At 46.6% G+C, this 23,466-nt stretch overlaps 1 protein-coding gene across 1 annotated transcript; it reads right to left on the bottom strand.

The window, feature by feature from the left end:
• Positions 1-3,123: 3,123 nt before the first annotated feature.
• Positions 3,124-22,702, bottom strand: CFAP52 (cilia and flagella associated protein 52). Its single transcript, XM_054222047.1, has 14 exons — positions 22,642-22,702; positions 21,015-21,214; positions 20,132-20,268; positions 19,343-19,471; positions 18,205-18,304; positions 17,622-17,738; positions 11,124-11,224; positions 10,013-10,183; positions 8,034-8,182; positions 7,388-7,533; positions 5,110-5,261; positions 4,402-4,504; positions 4,119-4,230; positions 3,124-3,299 (listed from the first exon to the last, which is right to left on the bottom strand). Exons 1-14 carry the CDS (start codon positions 22,700-22,702, stop codon positions 3,124-3,126), a joined length of 1,854 nt encoding a protein of 617 aa, XP_054078022.1.
• Positions 22,703-23,466: the final 764 nt, after the last annotated feature.

Here is a 23,466-nt window from a genome sequence, read left to right as displayed (position 1 = left end):
TATAACTTTCTTTTCTTTCCCCTAACAGGATTATAAAGCCATTTCCAAAACCCAGGACATGCCTGATTTTCCCTGGCATTCCCTTCATGCCTCCTCCCCCCGGGACCAGAATTTAACTCCACTTTAACATCACTGGAGTCGATCAAGAGAGCATCAGGGAGCCTGGTGCCACCGGGGTGCCCGTGCCCCTGGCTGCTCCTCCTCCTGGCAAGAATTCAGCCAGATATAGGGGCAGAGACGGCGGGAGCAGACGCCAGGGGTATGCAAACCCGCCTCCTGCCAGAAACACCGCTTTGCTTTTGCTGGTACGACTGGAGCAACGTCCGCTCCCTTTGCCTTGGTGAAGAGGGGGGCACTGACGCTCCCCAGCGCTTTATGGTAACAGCGCATTTGTTCGGCCTGATTCCCTGGCACCAGTGTTCTAGATCTCCATTATTAAGTGTTCTTCATGACTAATGAGAGCATAATGAATACATTCACGCTGCAAAATACAATGTGCCTGCCGTCAGGCACATGCATAATGGGGAAATTTGTGACTGCAGTTCATGTTTCCCAAACACAACCTGACTTCTGGCGGAAGAGCAGCGCAGGTTGCTCAGCACGTCTGCTTCTCGGCGATGTTCATGTAGGTCACATCCATTTGTAAAGCTCCAGGGGCTCCCTGGGGACCCCGGCCGTGCTGGTGAGGAGCGTGTACGGCTGTGAGCGCTGGTGGGAGATGTGCCGGGAGGGGTAAGGCTGTGCTGGGGGAGTGAGCGCTGCCGAGCCGCTGCGTAGGAGAGCAGCGCTTGGGAAGAACGTGAGCTTGTGAGCAGCCGGCTCTGCCACGGGACCCATCTTCTCCAAATACACCGACGGCCGGAAAGGTCCCACAGCTGCTCGCAGTCACAGCCCGTGTGGTTATCGCCTCTATTTCCTACAGAGTATGTGCGGCAGAGCCCCACATCATCTACTGCTGCAGGACATGATGGCACAGCTCTGCGCGGGGACAGCGGGGGGGGGGGGGGTCTAATGGAGCGCAGTGGGCACCCTCTGCCACGGCAGGGGAGACACCGTGCTGCTGCTACAGCGTACCAGCCACCACCACGGGCTGTCACCTACATCGGCTGGCTATGCTGGAGCAAGCCAGTTCAGCCAGTGCCCATGTTTTAAATTCAGGCTGGTTTTGATAAAGCGATGCCGCTTCGCACTGAAAAGAACGATGTGCAGGAGAGGACTTCTCCGAAGACTCTCTGCTCCCAGATTTCAAATCTGTAAGGTGACAGACACAGGGCCTGAGCCTCCTGGCTGGCTGTCACTGACCGAAAGTGTGGGTTACCAGCCTTTACTCTTTACTCCTGGCCTCCACAGAGCCAGCGGGTGACCGTGGCCAGGTGAGTCAGGACAGCCTGGCTCGCTTCGCTGCCTCCGAGCCATGAAGAACCTGCTGGTGCAGGAGGAACACGCAGGCCTTTGGTCCTTATACCACACCGAAACAGGACGTCGGCTCCCCAACGGGTACGTGGATTCTCCTCCCATCTGTAATGACAGGTTTGGTGCCATCTGATGGGAATTGCTTTGCTGACGCGGGACTCTGCCGGAAAGTTATCTGCGTCTTAACATCCCACACCTCGGAGAGCACGGGGAGGTGGTGGTGAGACGGGTTGTCGGGACGGCCTGGTTCGCTCTCACAGGCTCCACTTCTGTTTTGGTTCCCCTAGCACAAGCACAAATGTTTTGCCTCTCCATCCCACATTCCAGCGGTTTGATCCTGCCTTCCAAACCACAGCGAGCATTGCTGCAGAGCTCGTAAAACCTGCTGGGGTGTTTATCGCTGCATAGCATCAAGTCTTGACTCCAGAGAAAAAGAGCAAGGAATGACTTAATTCCTTCGCTCAAGACTTCATTAGTAAGAGCAGAGATATTTCAACCAGAAGGAACAGGACTTGCACGGTGTTTGATGGACAACGTTACGTGCACAGATACCCTCCGAGCCAGTCCAAAAGGATCCACCCTAATTGCGCTAGGAGCAGTAAACATTTTAGTGGCATATAAAGCATAATAAGCGATCATACCTTTAAATTGCCATCCCCCATTGCCTACCAGAGCAGCTAATGCCATCAATACAGGTGTGACAGTATCTAGCCGAAAGGGCCTTTAAATCATCGTCTTAGTTAACTAAAACATCTGTAAGCCCTAACATTAAGGAATGTGACATTTTGCTACCGTTTTAATTTCATGACAGAATTCTCCCAGGCCTTCAATGCCTGCAAAAGAAATATTGACTTGCCTTGCATCACTTCACAAGCTGGCTGCCTACACTGATCTTTAAACAAACAGCATCTTGAGAGCTGTTGGTTTTAATAGCAGATATGATACTGGCTCCTCATTCTCAGACGAAATACATATTTCATGCAAATTTGGAGCCTGTTTGAAAAATTAGGCCAAGGACCGGGAATCTGAGTGTGTCTAGCTGGAAACATGCAGGCATTTTTAGAAATGACTGCACTCTCACTCTTGAAAACCAGGCCCCTGCAGAGAGTTTTAAATTGGACACCGCAAATGAAGAAGCCCTGACATCCTTGTATTCCTTTGAGAACAGTGATTTAAAAGCTTCACTCTGAAGAGCTTCCCAGTCAAACGCCCGAGTTGGAGCTGAGGGCTTTTTCCTTAATCAGGACCAGACAAATGAAAATGAACACAGAAGACTGAATTTACACAACAAGTTATTCATTAAAGGAAGGGACAGAAGGGGGTAGGGAAGAGAAAGAGAGACCACGTGAAAGCAAGAGAGAGCCCACAAATGAGCAGACAGACAAGTAAGACTACGCTAGGAGACTACCAGGAAAGGTGGCAGTAACAACACCCAAGTGTCATAACAACAGCTAAGATGATTTTCACAAGTGACGAATCCTTTCACACCAATCTAAAAGCAACAGAAAATTCTTAGCCCCCCTGAAAAAAAAAAAATCAAACCTATTTATTCACTGGGAGAAAGGATATATCTGAAGGATGTGGTAAATGCATACCAGAGAGAATAAAAATAGTATCTCCCCTAATAGTACAAACGCTTTAAAACAACTTGAGTGGCAAGAGAAAAGGATGGCTGAGGAAGTAGCAGCTTAGCAGCTCCTGTGCCAGCTCTCAGCGCAAGTCCGGGTATTTCCAGAGCAGGATGGCACCGTCTGCACTCACGCTCACGATGTACTTCTTCTCAGGGCAGATCTTGAGACGGGTGATGTTGCCACTGTGGCCCACTCCAACATGAGTCACTGCGCCCTCATCGTAGTTCCACAGTTTCACCAGATGGTCATCACCACCTGCATTGGGCGCAAGGGAAGAACCAACGATTACACAGAGTCCTGCTGCTTTGTGTTCCCAGAGCACGGGCAGGGGAATACTTAGGCAGCTTTTTGATTCAGGATGAGTGGGATACACTGTCTTGGGCGCTACGGCAAAAACGACTTCTTCTCAACCGAATTAGAGAGCCAGTGTCCAGCAGAGTGCTCAGGACCTGCACCAGCAGATCACTGTGCGCTATGGTGAGCAACTGGGACCAATAATATGGAGGGCCTTCAAAAGGCTCTTGACCAACATCCGTTTAAGAGGTTAATCTAAAAGAACTGGTGCTGGCATCAAACCCATGGGTTTTAACTCTAGTTGTTACACACGATACAGTGGCTCGTCTCTGCGAGCGCTAGGTTCCCAGAAGAGATGTCACGGTGGTGGGGAACATGTGAGCCCGAGGCTGGGTGGAGCCTGGAGTCACTCCCACGTGCAAACCAACAGAGCCTGCCAGGCTTCTGCAGTACGGCACCTCAACAAATTATTCAAGTGCACAGTGAACGCCACTGAACTACACGAGGAGCAGGGCAAGGTGAAACCCTGCACTCTTCCCTTGGAGACATTTGAACCTCGTCTTCACCTTTACATTACACTTCACAAGACTATCTTCCAAAGCTGAACCACAGCCTTTTTCTAAGTATTTTTCCTCAGCGAATCATTTTATTTTCCCCTTTAACTGACCCCCTCCTTTGTCCTTTTTTTTTTTATTTCTTTACTGACATCCTTGGTTCATCGCCTTCCTTTTCCTGCTCTTAATGTGACCTCTTCTTCTCTAGTTTCATCCACCCACTCACCTGTGACAAAATGCACCCCATCTGATGTGATGTCCATCCCATTGATGGTACCCGAAACAGACCCTTCCACTTCTCTGATGGGAGAGCCATCAAACACTTCCCAGTAGGCAACCTGGAGAGCAGAGCAGAGAGGAGAGCTCAGTTACGCATGAACAGCACACGGTTTCAGCACTGCCCTGTAACACGCGCTTCTGTGGAGCTACAGGAGAGTTTCATCACGTCACAAGGCCCACATTTTGTGTTTTGGAATTACGGCAAAGGGAATTCCTGCAGTTTTGCTTACCTTTCTGTCTGTTCCACTGGTGATTATCTGGTACTCTTCGGGGTGGTAACACACACATTTAAACAATGTGTTGGCTAGAAACATTTGCTTTCTTACAAAACGCCTGCAAAAGAGCATAGAGCAACGGGGTAAAAAACCAAACTGACTGCCTGAACTATCTCTGCCTGTGCTATACATCAGATCTCTATTTCTACTCGGTATTTTCAGGTATTGGTCTGAGTTCAGGGTTTCATGAAGCCTATTGGGGTCATCACTTCTCTTCCCCATCGCAGCTCCCTCATAAGACTTTTGATCTGCTGTCATAAGAAATGCAAATTTTTTAATCCAGAATGCTTTCTAGGTGCTATTCACTATGCAAACATTTCCTTATCCTTACCACAATGCAGAAAGTCTGCAGATATGCAACAGCTCGACAGGAAAATGAGCCAGTTGGAAACTTAGGAAACCAGCTGCTCCACCCCCTTGGCCAAGCAGGATCCAATACAAGAAAACAACTTGAGACAAATGTTTGTTGAAACCTTTCTGAAAAGTTTCCAGCATTGTAGGTTCTACATTCCCTGACCTGATTGTTCTTTCTAGTAATTTTTATTTCCTAATGCTCTTTTCCCCCTCTTCCTTGCTATGTCGTGTCCCAAATAGGGCACGGTGACCCAACAGAGACATTACTGGCACTTTGGAGTGCTTTGCAATACTTATCTGGCTCCTTACACAATATCCCAGATGATGCACGTTCTATCGAGGCTGGTTGTGACACACTCTTGGTCGTTCTTCTTAATCTTAATGCAGGACACAGCACACACATGCTCCTTCAGAACTTCCACCAGCTTGTGAGTCCTCTCACCAATCTCCCAGATCCTCACCTGAAAATCGGCAACAAACATCTGCTCTAGTACCACCCCGGTGCTGCCTGAGCTCAGGAGGGTGCCTACAGCTTCCCTGAACTCTTCTTTTTTTTGATAACACAGACAGGAACTGAATGCCAACAGACATGTTTTCCCGTGGGTGATTCCTGCAGCTGACTCGTAAAACTGAACTGGGTTCTTGAGAGTGTAATCCCCTTGGTTCAGGAACTCATGACCATTAACCCAGACCTTGTTTTTGCCAAGTGCCCACTCTCCCATGCTTCAGTTCACTCATCTCTCAATCAGGAAAAAGCATCTAGTCCATGAGATATTTCCAGTGGTGCTTTAAAGATCAAAGAGCACGGCTTCTGCAGTGGAATATAAAAAAGCTACCTGCTATTTGTGTTACACATAGTGCCAGCAAGTAAATACAAAACAGATCTTTAACTCTTTGATGTGAAATATGTGCCTGAAAGCACCTCTTTTCCCAGTGGTGGTAACAGCAAAAATCTTTCTGTTTTGCGGACTTGATCCTTCACACCTTACATTTACCATCCCACTAGTGCCACACATCACGGTATCTTTTCGCTTTTACGTTCCACTAAGGTCAAAGTGAAGACTTAGAACTTCAGACACTGACATCAAAAGCAGAGCGAGTGACCACCTTCCACGTTTTCAAGCCTGACGCTGTTACCTGTGGGATCTGGATGTCCAATTCCCGCTTGCGAAATGATCAGAGCATCCAGGTCCCTGAAAGTCACAGCTTTCAGGTGACTGATTCTGACAGAACTATTAGCATTTCAGAACCCCTTTTTTGTGTTCCGAATGAATACAGCAAGTGCTCCCCTGCAGTTCTCGTTTCTACTTAACCAACCTTTAGCTTTAATTCTGTCTCAGCCGGCTTTTTCCATTCAGAGATCAACTAACCAGAGCCTGTGCTGTTCTGTGTGTGCTGACACAGAATCTAGGTCCTCCCTCTTCCGCATCCTCTAGCGCTAATCATCCAAGGCACTTCACTGTCCTTTTATTAGCGAAGGGTTGAAGTGGCTCATTGTCTCTAATGTCTCTGTGCAGGGAGACTGCCCTTACTGCTCTACAGGAGAGCTGAGGCGCGGAATGATGCGGAAAGATGGTTCAATGATTAGGGCATTAGCCTGAAATTTGGCATACCCAACTTCAATTCCTCACTCTTCAAGGCTTCCCGTGCAATCTCCCGCACGGCACACTGAGCACTTGAGATCAGGGTAACACAAACAAAGCACAGAGCCGTTAACTCACAGCCAGGAATCCACGCACAATTAAATGTCCGGTTCTGAGCGTTTACCAGACTGCAGAGAGAAAGCCCAAAGCAAGGCAAGAAGCTGAACGTGAGCCTTCCAAGCCTGATTATTTATTTTTAATATAGATAAGCCCCCTGTGTTTAAATTATTTAAACATTAGGAGAGGACTGTCACTTTTACAGATGGAAAAGTGCCCCAAAGTGTATGGAGTAGCCCAGGTACACAGTACTTGTTTTGTACTGCCAGAAAAAAAATGGTGAACTGCACAGGTATGATGCCTACAGCATAGCTTGTGATTTTTCTTGTTATTTGTATTGGAATGTTTCCATAATTGTATTAGAAACCGAGTGATTATTAGAGTCTTTTATTGGCACGATCACCTCAACCAGATAGTACCGTCCCAGAAAATTAGGAAGTCACCCCATAGACACCACGGCGATATCAAGTGAACTTTGTGCTATTAAACGTATTCATACAGGTCAATTTGGACAGGACTAAGACTTCCAAAGCAATGACAGACAGAAAATCTGTGCTAGAGCACAGTTAGACGGAGGCTTGCAAACAACGACTAATGCAGATAAGCCAAATATAAGGGAGAGACAAATGAACACAAAGGATTAAGAGCATATTCGGCATTAGAAGGATTTCCAAGACTGCCACGCCAGAAGAAATCGGGGCATTGTTTTACATTATGCCCCCCTGAGAGCAAGAGATTTGCATCTAGCAAAAGCTAATACTTTCAAACTCAGTCCTTTGCTCAAGTGAAAGCTAAGAATAGCTCACTTTCTGACTAAGCAGTTCCAGACAATCGCAGGCCCTGTGATGAGACCACAGAGCCACTCCGGGTTTTTAAGCAAAAATTACCTGCCCTTCACCTCCTCCACTAATGATCCGTTTCGAGTCACTTGTAGCAGCAATTGCCGTCACTCCCAAGCTATGGGCATGGTTAATCATATACATTAGCCGGCCAGTCTCTGGTGTGAAGGCACGGATTTTACCGTCATTCCAAGCTGATGAATAAAAAGTAACAGATTACCCAGGCGCACAGACTTTCCTCATGTTCGTGTGTCTCTTTCCTTTACAAACGAACCCGTTTTTTATTAAGTTCCTTTATAAGGCCCACCCTTTTGGATCCCCGGTATGTATGTCAAAACCACTGTACTGTAGATCAGTTCGCAGAGTTATAGCGCCAAAGAAACTACTGAAATTTAATTAAATATGGGCAAATTGGTTTGGTCACAATGGGGGGACTGCGTTGCTGCTCCAGGACTGGAAGAGTTCCTTGTGTAAGCAATTTGCAGGTGGCGATGGGCAGCAGGTTTATGCAAAAGGTGGTCTACACACACCACAGGTTAATCTGTAGCACACAACAAGCTTAATATTTTAGAATTAGGTCTTTGGAATAAGACTGAACTGAGTTCTGAATTGCTGCAATTCACAGCCCAAGTGAGGTCTCAAAACCTTGCCTTCCACAGAGAGGCACCAGCCGTGGGTCCGGACCGATCCTTACCTGAAATGATGCTCCTGCCATCCCTCATAATCTCTATGGCATGGCAGGTCACGTTGGGGACGATGATGCGCAGGAGCTCCCTGTTTTCGGGGGTGTGCCACACTCGAATATCATTTTTGGAGCAGGTAGCGAACACTTTGGAAGATCCACTGGAGAATTCAGAGAGAGGAGGGATCATGAGGAGGGGCGTACAGAAAAGGCTTCTTTCTTTGTCAGATCTTAAATTGTCCTTCAAAGCTCAGCCGTTCCTAACGTGCAACTGTCTTCTGCCCTACCCTCCCTTAATCAGGGATCACCGTGGTTAAGACAAAGGCCTTTTTCGTAGGATCACCATGCTCCCATAAAATGCCCCGGGTTTGCTTTCTATTCAGAGATTCATTTTAAGAAACGGTTAAATTACAGTGAAACTAGAAGAATTCTTTCTATTTCAGGTGAAGTTGTGGCATTTATTTCCCATATTCAATCTCTAAACAACTTCACGTGTTGTATATAATAGACACAAAAATGGGTGGAGAGGTGCTGACTGCCCAGATTTAACATCAGGGACTAACAGCAGCCTCACATTGTAAAGATGTCATTTTTTATCTTGCTTACTGGATGATTCCTATTCAACATCGCTGAAGGCAATAGAAACGATGGCAAAAGCCGGTTCGTAATATACTTGTTATACACGTTTGAATAAAGAAAGACCCGCAGCATTTCAAAAGCTATGGGACTGAATGCTTTGAACTGAGCTCTAAACCATCCATCCCAGGGACATGACAGAAAGGGAAATCTAGAAAGGTACCACAAGCTTTTGTTCAACATCACCATCAACGCCCGGAAAGATGAACCAGGACAGAAAAAAGTGTGGTCCCTTCAAGCCCAGCTTGCGCGGGTGCTTTATAAAGCAGGGTAACATCAGCAACTGAAGTATTCTGAAATGCGCCAGAACACTTAAATCACGCCTGTATTTCCCAATCAGTGATCCGCTCTGTTCAAAAGCAGTTAACAGATAAAAATTTTAAACATATATGCAAGGATGTAGTCCTGTAGTCCTTACAATCATCCCTAAATCCAAATACCTGTGACGCAGATGTGTCACTCAGGTATATTAGCAGCAGATTACCCTAAAGCTCCAAATGATTTTCTCCTTAAATTAGGAGGAGGTGGATTTTTCAGGCTGGCGACAAGCAGGGAGGAGGGCTTCTTGTATTGTGTGCTTTGCTGTACCTTGGGAAGATTTGATCCTTTGTGCCGTGTCAGGAAGTGATGCAATAACAACATGCCAAAAATAAAAACTTTCATTGGTCAAACTTGCATGGATCAAACTCCTCTCGTCTAGATGGAAACAACTGATCCATTGTGGGTTGGTTGGGTTTTTTTTTAAATAAAGTGTCACAATCCTACTACACAGGAAGAGGGAACGTTTGCTGTCTGTACCCAGCACCTCTCGTCACAAGCCTAGAATTTAATATAACATGCCATATTGTCAAACATGAAATCCTAAGTGAGGCCAAGACCCCCAAATCCCCTTTGAACAGCTCTGTTCATCAGGTTCCAGCAGCTGTTACAGGTGGGTAGAAAAGCAGACGCCTTCACGAGCTCTAGCTGCAAGAGGGTACCCAAAAGCAGCCTTTCAGGATCCACGCTGCTGGCAGACGAAGAGGCCCCAGACTCATAGCACTAACCCGAGAAGAAAAGGGGGAGGTGGCCATCGCTGCCATTACCCAAACATAAATAAGTCTAGTCTTTATATTTAGAATTCTTTCTGTAGGGCGATGATTTTTCCAGTTCTCAAACTGAACTGCTGCCTTCTGCTTTCAAGCAGCTGCTCAGCGTCATCCTGCCTTTCACTGGTAGTTGAAATTGTCCCATAAAAATGTTAATAGTCTTTGGGTTCCTGTACGTTAAAAGGTATTTACAGAGGTACCCTGACCTCACCTGCAGCTTCCTCACACTTCTTCACAGCCAAAAGCATGCCAGCCAGTTATACTCACAAAGGAAAAACAATGTCGTGGACGGCTTCGTTATGACAGGCAGCAATCAGCTCCTCTTTAAACTCAGTGTAGTTAATTCGATAAATCTGGCACTCATTTGTCCCTACGAAGACCTGGTGACCCTGACCTCTAAGTGTCAGGGAAGTGACAGCACCATGAACTTGAATTTGCCTGTTAAGAGAAAGCAGACGTTGGGTCTGATGTTGACCTCGAGGTACTTATTCCCCTGACTTTATAAAGTCTTGACTTTTCCCACTTCCCCAGAAAGCTCCATACTGGGCTGTGATATCAAGCCGCAAGAAGGCGGTCAGGACTAACATTTCATTCCCAGTCCCACGTTAATACTTCATACGATCTTGCCTGTCCCACCTGCTATTCTGCCGAGGGCTTGCAAAGGCAGCGCTTTGCAGACTTTGTTTTCTGGACCAGGGCCCAAGGTAACAGCATCTTTGTTGATGTTCTTGCTCCAGAGCACTTCAATATCCCCTACTCAAGAATTATTTCCCGACAGTTTAGATCTCCTGAGAATAGCTTCGATTGGACAAAGCTAAGCTTGCAGAACTGGACGCTTAAGTTGGCTACTCAAACAAGGTAAAATGAATAGCTGCAAGCCCAATTTTCTAATCGCATACGGGGAAATGATGCCTGCAGCTTTCTGGCTTGTAATGCAGAAAAAAGCACTTCCAGACACGCGCTTATAAAATTAGCGGTACTCTCCTTTACAATCCCATGTCCTCCAACAAACCCTTTTTTAGATGTCTAACACTATTCTTTCTCAGCTGGGGTAAATAAGCATAATTTTACTGACTTCAACAGACCTGTCTGACTTTGCATCAATTTAGGGTCTGACTCCTAACGCCTAAAAGGAGACAATGGCCATTTAAAATGAACGATGAGTAGGGCAAGTCACTTCTGTGCAAACGCATGCGGTAATCTACAGTCTGCTTCAACTTTGTTACGCTGGAACCATACTGTCTATTTTGTCAGCAAGACTGAAAAACTGAGATTTATTTGGATTATGCCTTTCCATAGAAATGACAGGTTCTTATAATGTGACCCTTTGGGGGAAGTGTCACCTCTACCCTCCTGATTCTCCCACCTACCAACTCACTTCATTATTTTGTAGTTTGAGCCTTTACAGAGAGCTACAACCCCTCCTCCGGTGCCGACTATTAAATCTCCTGTCTTCAGCACAAGCAAAGCTGTGACTCCCTAAGAGAAAACAGGATTAGAACACAATTGGATGGGAGCAGAGTCTCTGTTGCTGCAGCCACGCTGAATAGCACCACGGAATCTCTCCCGTGCTCCCGACGGCGGTGCTTATGTCACTCAAATATGGCTTTACCCGTATTCTGTGACTGACCCAGGCTAAAGAGGGACACTCTAGAAGGAGAAAAGAGTTATTAATTACAGGTGTATAAGAACTACTACAGTAGGAGTCTTTAAGGAGCAAGCAAACAGCACCATCACAGATCCTTCAGAGCAGCTGGGATCACATAGGAGCCTACACGTCTTTACCTCATTCCAGCAAGCAACACACACACATTGCATTAATGCTTCCATTTTTCCATCCACCGATTCTTCATCTATCAGACATGAAAACAGCAGCAGAGAAAACTCAGCCTAAGCGTCCTTTCCTACAGCGCCTTCCAGGACAGATCCTCTGTGTCCCAGGCCTCCCTCCCTGCCTGGAAGATGCAATCCCACCTCCCACCTAGTAGTAATAAAAGACATTCATCGCAGAAAAGCATTGGAAACTAGTCAGCCCATCATCAACGTAGGTTTCTGCTATCTACTCAGAGGAGCAGATCGACAGGAGGTCAGCCATTAGCAAAAGGAGAAATGTTTTTTGGTGGATAAATATCAGACTGCAGTAAAAAAAAACAAACAAACAAACAACAAACTAAACCAACAAAGAAGCAAAACCAGTCCTTAGCCTTGGCACAAAATTTCAAGTATAAGAAAAGTCAGTCTCTGCTTCAGTTCTGCTCCCGGTGAAGTAATAGCACTCTCCTGTATGAGAGATAACAGATTAATTCTTGAAAAATCTGAGACCCCAAAATGGGTTGCAAGAGGGGTGAAACTACGACTATAGAGTTAAATCTTTGTATTTTTACTCAAAAAAATATCCCTACTAGCTTGGGGGAAAGTACGCATGACTGAAATGGAAAGTAAAAAAAAAAAAAGGAAATAAAGGAGCTTTATGCCATGAAACCTTGGACTGAAAGCTGAGCTCTGCCATGCAGGGAGCGTGCAGGAGACGCGTTTCCACTCCCACCACGAGGGCAGAGACTCCTCGCCGTCCCTTCTTCCAAACCAGCCGGGAGCAGCTCCGGGCTCCCCGGGACTGGCGAGGAGCCTGCTGGGCTTGAGTGTTCTAGTATCGACTCCAGCAACATTTGCCACTACCGAGGCGTATAAGCAGTATTGTCAACCGCTGGGATAATACCATCGGTTTCACAACATTAAGATTTTTTTTTTCCCTTAAGCCCAATCTCATAGAGCCCTTATGTGAAAACAACAGTTTCTGCTTGGTGGAGTTCTTTCTGGAAAAAAAAAAAAAAAGCCTCACATCTAGCACTTAGTGCTGTGAAAGCATGAAGTGAATTCTCAAAGAATAACTAAGAGGCAAACCAGAATAATTCTGTATTTATTCTTTAGGAAGAAATCACTGTCATGTGCTTGCCTTGTGATTTTTGAACAAATACAGGTGTCAGCACTTTATGTTAAAGTTTGACATCTAAGCAGCACCACCCAGCATTCCTCTTCCTTTCAAGCATTAATCTGGCCTAACCCCAGTAAATTTTCAGGATTAAACACTTTCAGAGTGTTTAAAAGAATGCAGGCCAGAAAGTGGTGATTTTTTTCTGCGTGGAAAGGACTGAAGCCGTAAGGAAGGAGAGAGAGGAAATGAAGAAAGAAGAGAAAACCAAATGGACGTTAGAGCTACCTGGACGGGGAAAGGGTGTTGCAAAAGCCACAGACAAGGTCTGATGAATTTGGAAAAATTATTTTGGTTCAGTTATCCAACCACATAGAAGCAACTGGTTGTTTTCGAAGTCTTGCTCATACTTTCTGAAGAAAAAAATAATAATCACCGTATACGTAACCACGTATTCCAGACAGCCTTGCACCTACCTACGCATCAGCTTAAGGACTATTTAACTTCAGGAGGAAACAAACATGGATTGCGGGGAAAAAAAAATTGAAAAAATTTTTCCTGATTCGTAATTTATTCGCACTGGATTTCTTCATTAGTCTGTCTCCACCAGCAGCATATCCACAACCCTCTGTAATATCAGGACTGATCACTGTGAAAAACACAACCTCCAGAGAGGATTTTACGCCACGCTATCACAACACCACCAGGCAGGAAGCCAGGGTTCATGCAAATATTCTTAGCAAAAGCACGAGAACAAAGGGATTCTTTTTAATTAGAAATACGATCCACAAGCAGAACTGTTTCTGAACAATGTTTTTAAAAATTTCCTATGAGGTGTTGGCAGCATTTCGCGAGTCCCCTGTTATCACAGGCCCATCAACCGTCTTTTGATCTGCTGTTTCGCAGTTTTTCCTGCAAAAGACTTCCACCTCAAATGCTCTTTGGGGTTAGCATTTTGGCAGGTGGCGGCATTAGAAATCAAACCCATGACTGTGTACTTTATCTGATTACAGCTCCCTGCTACTTGCTAATAAATTGAAGTTTTTGCAGCACTGCCAAGATTGCTTTGATTTTACCAAGGTATTCTCTTCGGTTCTTCAATTTGAGAGGGAAGGGGGTATTATTAAGACAGAAAAAGAACCACCTTAAAGTGGCCAGGATTCATTGCCAGGCTCTCGAAATCATCAGTTTGATTTCAACCTTAACCTGACAGTTGGGCTTCTTTCTTGTCCAGTCTGTTCTCTGAATCACCAGGAGTAAACAGAGAGCTTTATGAGTCGCAGTTGTTACTCGTGGAGTTGGGCAGTTCACGTTAACGATGAGATGAATACTCTGTTTTATATACTGCCAGTCCTCTTGTATATGAAATGCAGAATCTAATGTAGGAGGTTAAAAATAGCACCATTCATTATTTACTTCTTCCAAAAAGAAACCACTGCTTTCAAGTATGATTATAAATAAAAATAGCAGCAAAAAACCAGCCTGCCCATGGCCTTCCCTGCAGGGATGCTTGCTCTTTGTCCCATTCTGATCTCTCACAAAGCTCTTGAGCGCTCTATGAACTCTTCCAGTGCACCTCCTTTAAATTTTATTTCTTTTTCCACAATGCAAATCACTCCAACTATTTCTGAAAATGCATTTGCAATAGTGCATCCTACTTTACATCTGAACGGGTGCCTTATAACTCCTCAAGCCTGCGATGGGGATAAAAATTAATTACGCTGTTTATTCCAGTATTTATAGACGTTACAGAAATGAACTTAAACTAAATTCCACGTAGATGGAAAACAAGTTGCTTCACCATAGCAGTGAGCTATTTGCCACTCCTCTTCAAAACAGAAACAAAGAAATCTTCAGATCTTGTCTATGTAATAAACACATTCTTATATATCTAAAGGCAAAGTTCCTTTAAGATTGACCAAACTTGTTTTCAATAAACATCGTCTCCTCACCCAAGCAGTATCTACACTCTTTCTTTAAAGATATGCTCGTCGTGGGGTGGCTGTGGATTCCGGGTTTAGTTTCACAGTATGCCGCTGGCTCACAATTCCTGGGGTGACTGGTGAGCAAGGGTTTCAGAGACCCAGGATAACGTTCCTCCGCGAACATGCATCTTTTCCCAGCAAGCTGCAATGAAGTGATGAAAACGTTTCCACGGGGAGGGAGGCCGGGACGAACCCCTGGAGGCTGTACAGCCAACCTCCCTGCCCGGGAGTGTGGTAAACGCCTGGTGAGGAAAGGCAGTGCATGTCCCAAAAGCCACGCTTCGGAGCGGTCGTGCCTACCTTGAATCAGCACGGCTCACTTCTGAAACAAGCTACATGGCAGCTTTGCTTTGCAGGGCTAGAGAGGGGAGGTTTTGTTACAAGTACTGATGTATGGTACCTTTTCATGAAAGATACAAAGGATGCCTTGTGAAATACACAGAGCTCCGCAGAGGGAAAAGAAAATAAATCAACACTTCTCCTAGCATTAGCAATATGATGTACTAACTCGTGTAGAAACAAGGATGCAAATACTTCTGTTTTGATAAATGCTGTGGTTTTGACTTGAAAAAACATGTGCAAAATACCTCTTTTGGCATTGAAGCCGATGCTACAATCGGAAATTTCTGCCATAAAACATTAGATCCTATGTGCATTAGGCGAGGACTTGTTGACAGTCTAGTGACAAGGTATTATTTGTATGCAGAGATGTGCAACGGGTGGGTGGAAAGGGAATCACAGCACAGAGCTAGGAAGGGAGAACTGGAAAGTATGAAAGTGGATCTGACAGTAGAAAGTGGATCTGACGTGTGGACTAGACGAGGGGACAGTGAGGTGGATTGAGAGCTGGCTGTGTGACAGGACTCAGAGGGCTGTGATTAATGGAGCAGGGTCGAGTTGGAGGCCTGTAACCAGTGGTGTCCCCCAGGGGTCAATCCTTGGACCAGTATTGTTTGACGTATTCATCGACGACCTGGACGAGGGGACAGAGTGCCTGCTCAGCAAGGTCGCTGATACCAAACTGGGAGGGGTGGCTGACACCCCAGAGGGCCGTGCTGCCATCTGGCATGAGCTAGACAGGCTGGAGAGCTGGGCATCCTGCTAACTAACCTATTTGATCGCTTCTTTCTCTATGGCCTCAGAAGTATATTTTGTGTGAAGTTTTGATTCAAACGCATTTGGCACCCTCCCCTCACCCCTGAAGCCAAGGGAGTTCAGGACCTTGGGTGGCTTCAATCAGGTACGCCAGGCAAGGGACACAGACTGCTAGGTGTAGGAGGACTCAAAGCATGGAAGCATTTAAAAGGGGAGGTGACATTCAATCATCAAGACCTTGGCATAAGAGACAGCAGAGATCAGCCAGAACATGGGTCCTGTGTGGATGCAAAACCCTGCCGGATGACTGTTGGAAGACTAGCTAACAAAATACGTACTTTCTTGTCACTTAATACGTACACATTCCTACAATGCAAGTGGGAAAAGTAAGTAATAACTTCTCCAATCTTCTGGAATAGATAAACATTGAAATATACTTCAAAGAATTCAGTGGCTCCAAGTTATCCCAGAAATATGGGCCTGCATTTGTCACGCAAGAAACACTACATTTTGAATGGGCATGTATATGGTCTGTTTGTACATGTGTTGGTACGAGCAAAGTTCAGGAGGTTTAGAGAAACAAGCCACGAGCAGCTTTTAATTTGGGGTTGACTGCTGAATTTTTCTTACAGTTCTTGTTAGTCAGGTGTTTGCTTTCAAACAAGATCTGCTTCTTTGTGGGACAGCTTCCCCATGGCATCCCTAACACTGCATTCGGTACTTCCATCTGCATTGCATCCCCTGCTGCTCGCTGATTTTTGTGGTTCCTAACAGAATCACAAAATACATTCAACCTTATGCTGGCAAGTTTTTCAGGGAAGTGTTTAAATTCCTTAGGTATCACTCCCTCCACTGGCTATAAACCGAGAAGCCACACGAAGTCTTTTATAGCAACAAATAAAGAGAAATCAAGAACAAGAGTACTAAATTACAGCTCTCTGCATGCAGAATTCTTATACAATGGAAGGCCAGAAGCTCCCTATTCAGAAGATACTCAACAAGACCCAGGAGTCCCAATTATAGACCAAAAAAAAGCTAAGTTAAAAGAACTTTGGGGTTATGAAGTCAAGCACTCCAAAGTTAAAAAGCAATAGAATCAAGGTACCCTGTGCAACCTTGTTTTGTCCCAATTGTGCATGTGCATTATAATAAACTCTTTTGCATTATAATAAACTCTTTAATTATATTATCTAGCCTATCTTTTGTCAGTAAAACTGCTGCCTCATCAGTGGCAGAATCAGAATGTCAAAAAGATGACCTCCTGAAGGGAAGGGTGAGGAATGACACGGGGAACAATCACAACAATCTAGGGAGGTTGGGTATTTTTAAGAGCAATTGTAGTGTTTTGAAGTTTTTCCAAAATAGTCTTCCTGTGGCAAACAAATGGCTTGGAAAATTTCAGCCCAGGCAACTTAACAAATCTGTACAAACCAAATATAAGACCTTATAGCAAGTGTGGGAGAGCCTCTTAAATAAGTACTTCTACCAGTCTTCCCAGGACTGTCCTCTGCCTCAGTCCAGCTTGTATCTTCCTAAAAAAAAAAAGAACTCGGGAACCACTCCATTTTTTACGATTGTTTTTCACTTTTTATGACTTTTCCTAGATTTATTATAAAAGAAAGTCTGTGGGATGATACATGAGATTCAGGTAAAGGCCAAATTCTGAGCCAACTGAAACTGAACAAAGCTGGGCTATAACGGTCTCAGACTTCGGGATCACGACCGAGAGACAGAGAAATAATAGCACAGCAAAAGGGTTAGTCTGCGAGTCAACTTTGTAACGGTTCTCCTGGAGGTTGCCCTACTTCCAGTTAGCAACAAAGAGGGAGGATAAGGAAAAAATTCAAGTCACAGAGCTGTTACTCACCGAGCTAAACTTCTTCTTCTGAGGCCCATATTCAGTCATCACCTTGTTGTGTGTATTCACTTGCAGGATATCACCACTTGATGTGCCAACATAAAAAACATTATCATCATCTGCCATCTATAGCAAAGCATAAAAAAAAGAGAGATCGTGGTCCAGATAGAGACATATGTGTCCTGAGCCTAGCACCGGGCAGCATAAATAGCTTTGTTTCAGTGTATTGCCAAGATTTCATCTGAGGGGGCACAGCCAACGTTTTCATCCTGTCACACTCAAAGACATTTGAGCGCAATGCAGGACGTTTTCTAACCAAAGCTAGGTAATATTTTGAAGCAAAAGTGAGATCTTCTGGGTGCTAGAGCCTGTAACTAAAATACATGCTGCTGCTCTTCAGAAGCGTTCAAAACACTCTTTCCCAGGATAAAGAAACTGTGGGAGACCATCTGCCACGAGCCAACACATAGTAACTTCACTGCCACCGTGCAGTTGTAATTGGCATTTCTAGCATTACTATACAAGCTCGTGGTTTTTCTCTAGTCTGTAGAGAGTTTCTCAGTCTAGCCAAATCATTTCAGCTGAAACTTACCCTAACGCACATCATCAGTCTTTTCACTTTCCCTATCTGGCATTCAGTTGGTCGGATTTTCCTATTTGCTAGATCCAGTTCCCATACTCGAATGGTTCCACTATAAGAAAGAATATAGTGGGATCAAATCCATGTATACAGAAACATCCAACTTCTTTCGCTACTAGGTGAATTAAAAAGCCCTTAGAAGGCTACGGTATTCTGAAATTTTAATAAGGAGGAAAAAGAACAATATCAGAGAGGCCAGAAGTAAATCTCTGTCTTTGCTGCTGTCTCTTACAGTTAACTTTCCAGGTAAATCAAAAATCTTTTAAGGTTCAGCAAAAACATATACAAGGATTACAGAGGAGTATGTAACAATGTTGACGCTTTATTTCCCAGAGTGACACGGTCTGTGGAAATCTTACTTCCTACACTAGGAAATGAACGGTACAGGACACTTTCAACTGTTTTCTAACACAATCTAATTGCCAACGTAGGAGCCAATCCAAAATCTTTACACGGTTGCCCTTACATTTAACAACGTACTAAAGTTGCCAAGATCAGCACTCCTAAGTGCAACTGCAGCCAAGAGCATCCAAAGCCTTCCCTGATTTAAAGGGAGGTGCAGGTCCTCCACACGTTTAAATGTCAGGCTAGATACATGGGGGCTGTCTCAAATCCATGCAAAATGTGACTTTTTGTACAAACTTTTGTAACAAGCCAGTGACCAATTGTACGTCACATCTGGTGAGGATAGGAGATGATCCAACCACCTGCAAGATATCATTGTTTCTACATTAATTAACCATTGTTCAGAGCCACTCATGGACTGCTTTTCTTGTGTAAACACTGGCAACTAAATATTTTAAACTCTGCATGGAGAATGCTGAGTACAAAATCCTGCTATCAGGAACAGAAGAGACGCATGCGGGTCCCTGCGTGCTGCTTTGAAAACATATTGTTATGTGTAGAACAAGCAGAAATGCCTTAAAGGGACAAGCTCATGAATATTTCTTGGTTCATTCATAGCAAAAAGAAAAAACACGAGCACACGCAGTTACTTAAGTTTCCTTGTACTTAAACAAAGACCTTTTGTAAAAGGAAATGGGTCCATGGGTTCTTTCCCTCATTTCTATCACCTAAATAAAAACCTTACTTTCCAGCAGTAACAAACATCTCGTCTCTGCAGCTGGAGCACACCACGACGGTCGCATTCCCCGCGCTGCGTGGCGAGGCAGGGCTCCCGCAGACGCCCTCTCTCTTAGCAACGTCCCACACAACCACGCTGCAGGAGAAGGGGGGGACTTCAAATAGTTTTGGGTTTGACATTACTTAAAAACAAACTACTAAAAAAACAAAAGCAAGACAAAAACCTATTTCTCTGCAGCTTGTTCCCGCCAGGATACGCAATAAAAGTAACTTTGCAGAGATTTTACCCAAGAAAAGCCTTATCACAAATGTGTGGAGCTGCAGTTTACATCCCCTGCTCCTGAAGCAAGGGTATGTGTATTTGTCAGATTACTTCTGCTGAGCATGACTCAAATAAAATCTTAGGCCACTTCTAAAATACAACTTAAAATAACTTTTTATTCCGCTCCTACTTGTCTGTGCGTCTAAGCAAGCCCCCAGTGAAATGTATACTTCTTCAGGGCAGGGCATTAAGCCAGCTAACTGAGCAGGCTTCATAAGGTTTCTGGGTGATGTCACCAGCTGAAGAATTTTTTGCTCCCCTCGTCTTCTCCCTCAGCTGGTTCCCCATGCCCTGCGCTCTGCCCACGGCGCCCGCCCAGCTTCCCATCGGACAGAGCTGGGTCAGGGAGCAGAGGCATCAAACAGCAGAGAGAGTCAGACTGCCAGGAGAGGGAGGAGCGGGTACTCCCTAAGGGCATTCTTCCATGCCCTACATCTTGTTGGAAATCTCATGCCAAGAAACCGAAATCATTACCTGCCGTCGTCCTGGCCTCCCAGCGATATGAGGTAACGGCTGTTGGGAGAAAATGCTAGGTCTTCAACATTCCCCTTATGCAGCGACAGCCGAGCAAGTAACTCCTCCTTCTGGAAGTCCCAGAGAATGATGTCTGCCTGAGGCGCAAAGCAGAAGGGATCAAAGCCAGAGCATCAGATATAACACGCAGGGTTAGATAGAACAATTTTCTCTGGCAGGAAAGTTGTTAGAAGCAGCCCCGCTTAAGGTTAGCTTCCATCCAGCCCAGGGTTCCGCTGACATGAATACATTTCACATTAGGTGCTGTAAGAAGCATTATTCCAGCTTACCGGTTGAGTAGCTGTACTCCATTTCAGAATCAAAATTTACCCTGAGACACTGGGTATTTGACTTAGATTTTAAAATACTGAAAACGCTAATACTTGATTCCTTCCAGGCATCTCAGGGTTTTTTCAAACAGGCAAAAATTAAGCCATGAAGAACTTCAGAGGTCTAAAAATGCAGGTAGGTACCTGTCAAGAGCTTTTGAAAGTCCTAAGCAGCTCTGGAACTCAGGTCTCAGTTTAAATATAACACGATTTATTAATTAATGTCTAATGAGATTTAGGCTGCCACATGCCCACAACACTTTGGATAAAAAGGACCAGAACTAAGAAATCCCTCAATCTAGTTAACTCAATCCTAGGGAGACTGCTTAATACTTTACAAAAACATGAAGGCGCATCCAGATATGGACTAGAGACAATTTCCCATTCTCTGCAACGTCCTCCTGCTGTAGGCATTTGTTTTCCAATAAAAGAAAAAATTAACAAAAAGTGTTTCCATCACTGGCGAACAAATTCCAATTTCATTATCACACAGTTAAAATTACAGTATTATCCACCTTGAAGCCCATGAATGTGACTTGTCCAGAAGCAACGTACACCCCGTCCTTGGACACGACGATGCAGGAGACGTTATCAGTGTGGCCACGCAAGAAGGTCTGTTTCTTACTGTCCAGCTCTTGAATAACGACGGTACAGCCCAGGGGATAGAGAATGTGCTCCTTATCAGGGTGGCAGACGAGGCCACAGATTATATGCCCTGCGAGAGAAAGGAGTAAAAGAGCCGGCTGTTAACGGTTCTGGGGACTGCAGGAAAATTCTCATCCCCCATCTGAAGCAGGCAGCCCCAAGAGCGGGCTGACCCGTCCCCAACACCTCTGCACCGCTGGCCTTGCTTATCGCACTCCTGGAGGGAAAATCATTTGTTCCCCAAGGTTTATCTCACAAGGAGAGCAGACCCGCGAGCTTTCCAGTTCCCCCCAAAGCTGTTCAGCAAAACAACCCCATGTAAAACTCAACGGTCACCTTTACACATTTTGGACCGCGTGATGCTTCACACAGCTGCCAGGAGATTGAATTGCCCCAGGCGTCTGAGCCCTCTGGCACAGAGGGTTCTCCAGGAGCACCTGCTGATTTCCCGAGCCACATCCCCAGCCCACATTGCCATTAACTGCCTCCAAAGAGCTGCAAAGCCACCAATTTCCCGAGAAGGCAGTCGGCCGGAGAAGCCCCAGCGCCTTGCCCCCATCCCCGGGTCACAGGAGTGTTTAAGACAGTATTTTGTGCAACTGGAGTTGGTTTTATTTTGAAATGAAACTCTTCACGTTCTAGTAAGCTGGGTAATTAGGAAAAAAAAATATACTAAAATCCTGCAATTCCATCAGACTTTTCCTGTCCTTAACTTTGCATCTGTCTCTTGGGATGCCGGGCACAAGGAGGCGACAAGGGGGGCAGAAGGGATCCCCTGCACCCCGCTGCTCCTGGCTCACCCCACAGCACCGCGGCCCCAGCCGAGACCCACAGCTGCCCCACACCCGCCCCCCGTAGTGTCCTGCCCTCCCCTCAACCTGTCCACTGGCTATCCCTGCCCCAGGGCTGCCCCCACCGGGCCCCATACCCCACTCTTTCCCCCCCACAGTGCCCCATACGTCTCCAGCTGCCCCTATGGTGCCCCACACCCCCTCAGTTGCCCCCTATGGTGCCCTAATGCTCCTCATTTGCCCCTATGGTGCCCCACACCCCCCCAGTTGCCCCCATGATGTCCCATACACGCCCTGTTGCCCCCTGCGGTGCCCCACACCCCGCAGTTGGCCCCTGTGGTCCCCAGCCCCCCCCTAGTTGCCCACTATGGTGCCCCATACCCCCCATTTGCCCCCTATGATGCCCCATATACCCCTAGTTGTCCCCTATGGTGCCCCATACCCCCTCAGTTGCCCCCTATGGTGCCCCATACCCTCTCAGTTGTCCCCTGTGGTGTCCCATACCCCCTCAGTTGCCCCCTATGACACCCCAAACCCCCCCAGTTGCCCCCTATGGTGCCCGCACCCCCTCAGTTGCCCCCTATAATGCTCCATACCCCCTCAGATGCCCTCTATGGTGCCCCATACCCCCTCATTGCCCTCCCCAGTGTCCCCCCAGCCGTGCCTCCCGGTGGCCGTGCCTCACGTTGCCCCCCCGCCGCACTACCGTTGAAGCCGATGGCCGCCCGCAGCTCCAGCTCGCCCACCGCCCCCGCCGCCGCCGCCATCGCCCCCCCCCGCCTCCTCCCCCGCGCTGGGCACGCGCCGCCATGGCAACCGCGCCTGCGCCCCGGCCGTTCCGCGCGCCCCGGCCGACAGGGGGCGCTGTGGACGCGGGCGGGCTGAGGCGGTGAGGGACGAGAAGGGCCGGGCCCAGCGGCGTCATGGCGGCAGCGTCCTGCAGCCCTCTCCTGGCCCCGTTCTCGCAGGGTTTGCTCTGTGCCGCCGCGCTGCCGTCGGGTGGCCCTTATGGCCAAGAAGGCCAGCGGCATCCTGGGGAGCATCAAGAAGAGTGTGGCCAGCAGGTGCAGGGAGGTCATCCTCCCCCTCTGCTCTCCCCTGGGGAGGCCGCATCTGGAGTGCTGTGTCCAGTGCTGGGCTCCCCGGTTCCAGAAGGACAGGGAACTGCTAGAGAGGGGACAGCAAAGGGCTACCAAGAGGATGAGGGGACTGGAACACCTCTCTTGTGAAGAAAGGCTGAGGGATTTGGGTCTCTTCAGGCTGGAAAAAAGACGCCTGAGGGGGGACCTTATCAACGCTTATCAATACTGAAAGGGGGGGTGTCAGGAGGATGGGGTCAGGCTCTTTTCAGTGGTGCCCAGGGACAGGACAAGGGGTAACGGGCACAAACTTGACCATAGGGAGTTCCACCTAAACACGAGGAGGAACTTCTTTGCTGTGAGGGTGGCAGAGCCCTGGCCCAGGCTGCCCTGAGAGGTGGTGGAGTCTCCGTCTCTGGAGACATCCCAGACCCGCCTGGAGGCGTTCCTGT

The sequence above is a fragment of the Rissa tridactyla genome, chromosome 15 (genome assembly GCF_028500815.1).
Source record: "Rissa tridactyla isolate bRisTri1 chromosome 15, bRisTri1.patW.cur.20221130, whole genome shotgun sequence".
NCBI classification, from domain to species: Eukaryota; Metazoa; Chordata; class Aves; order Charadriiformes; family Laridae; genus Rissa; species Rissa tridactyla.
This window is presented reverse-complemented; position numbering and strand designations above follow the sequence as displayed.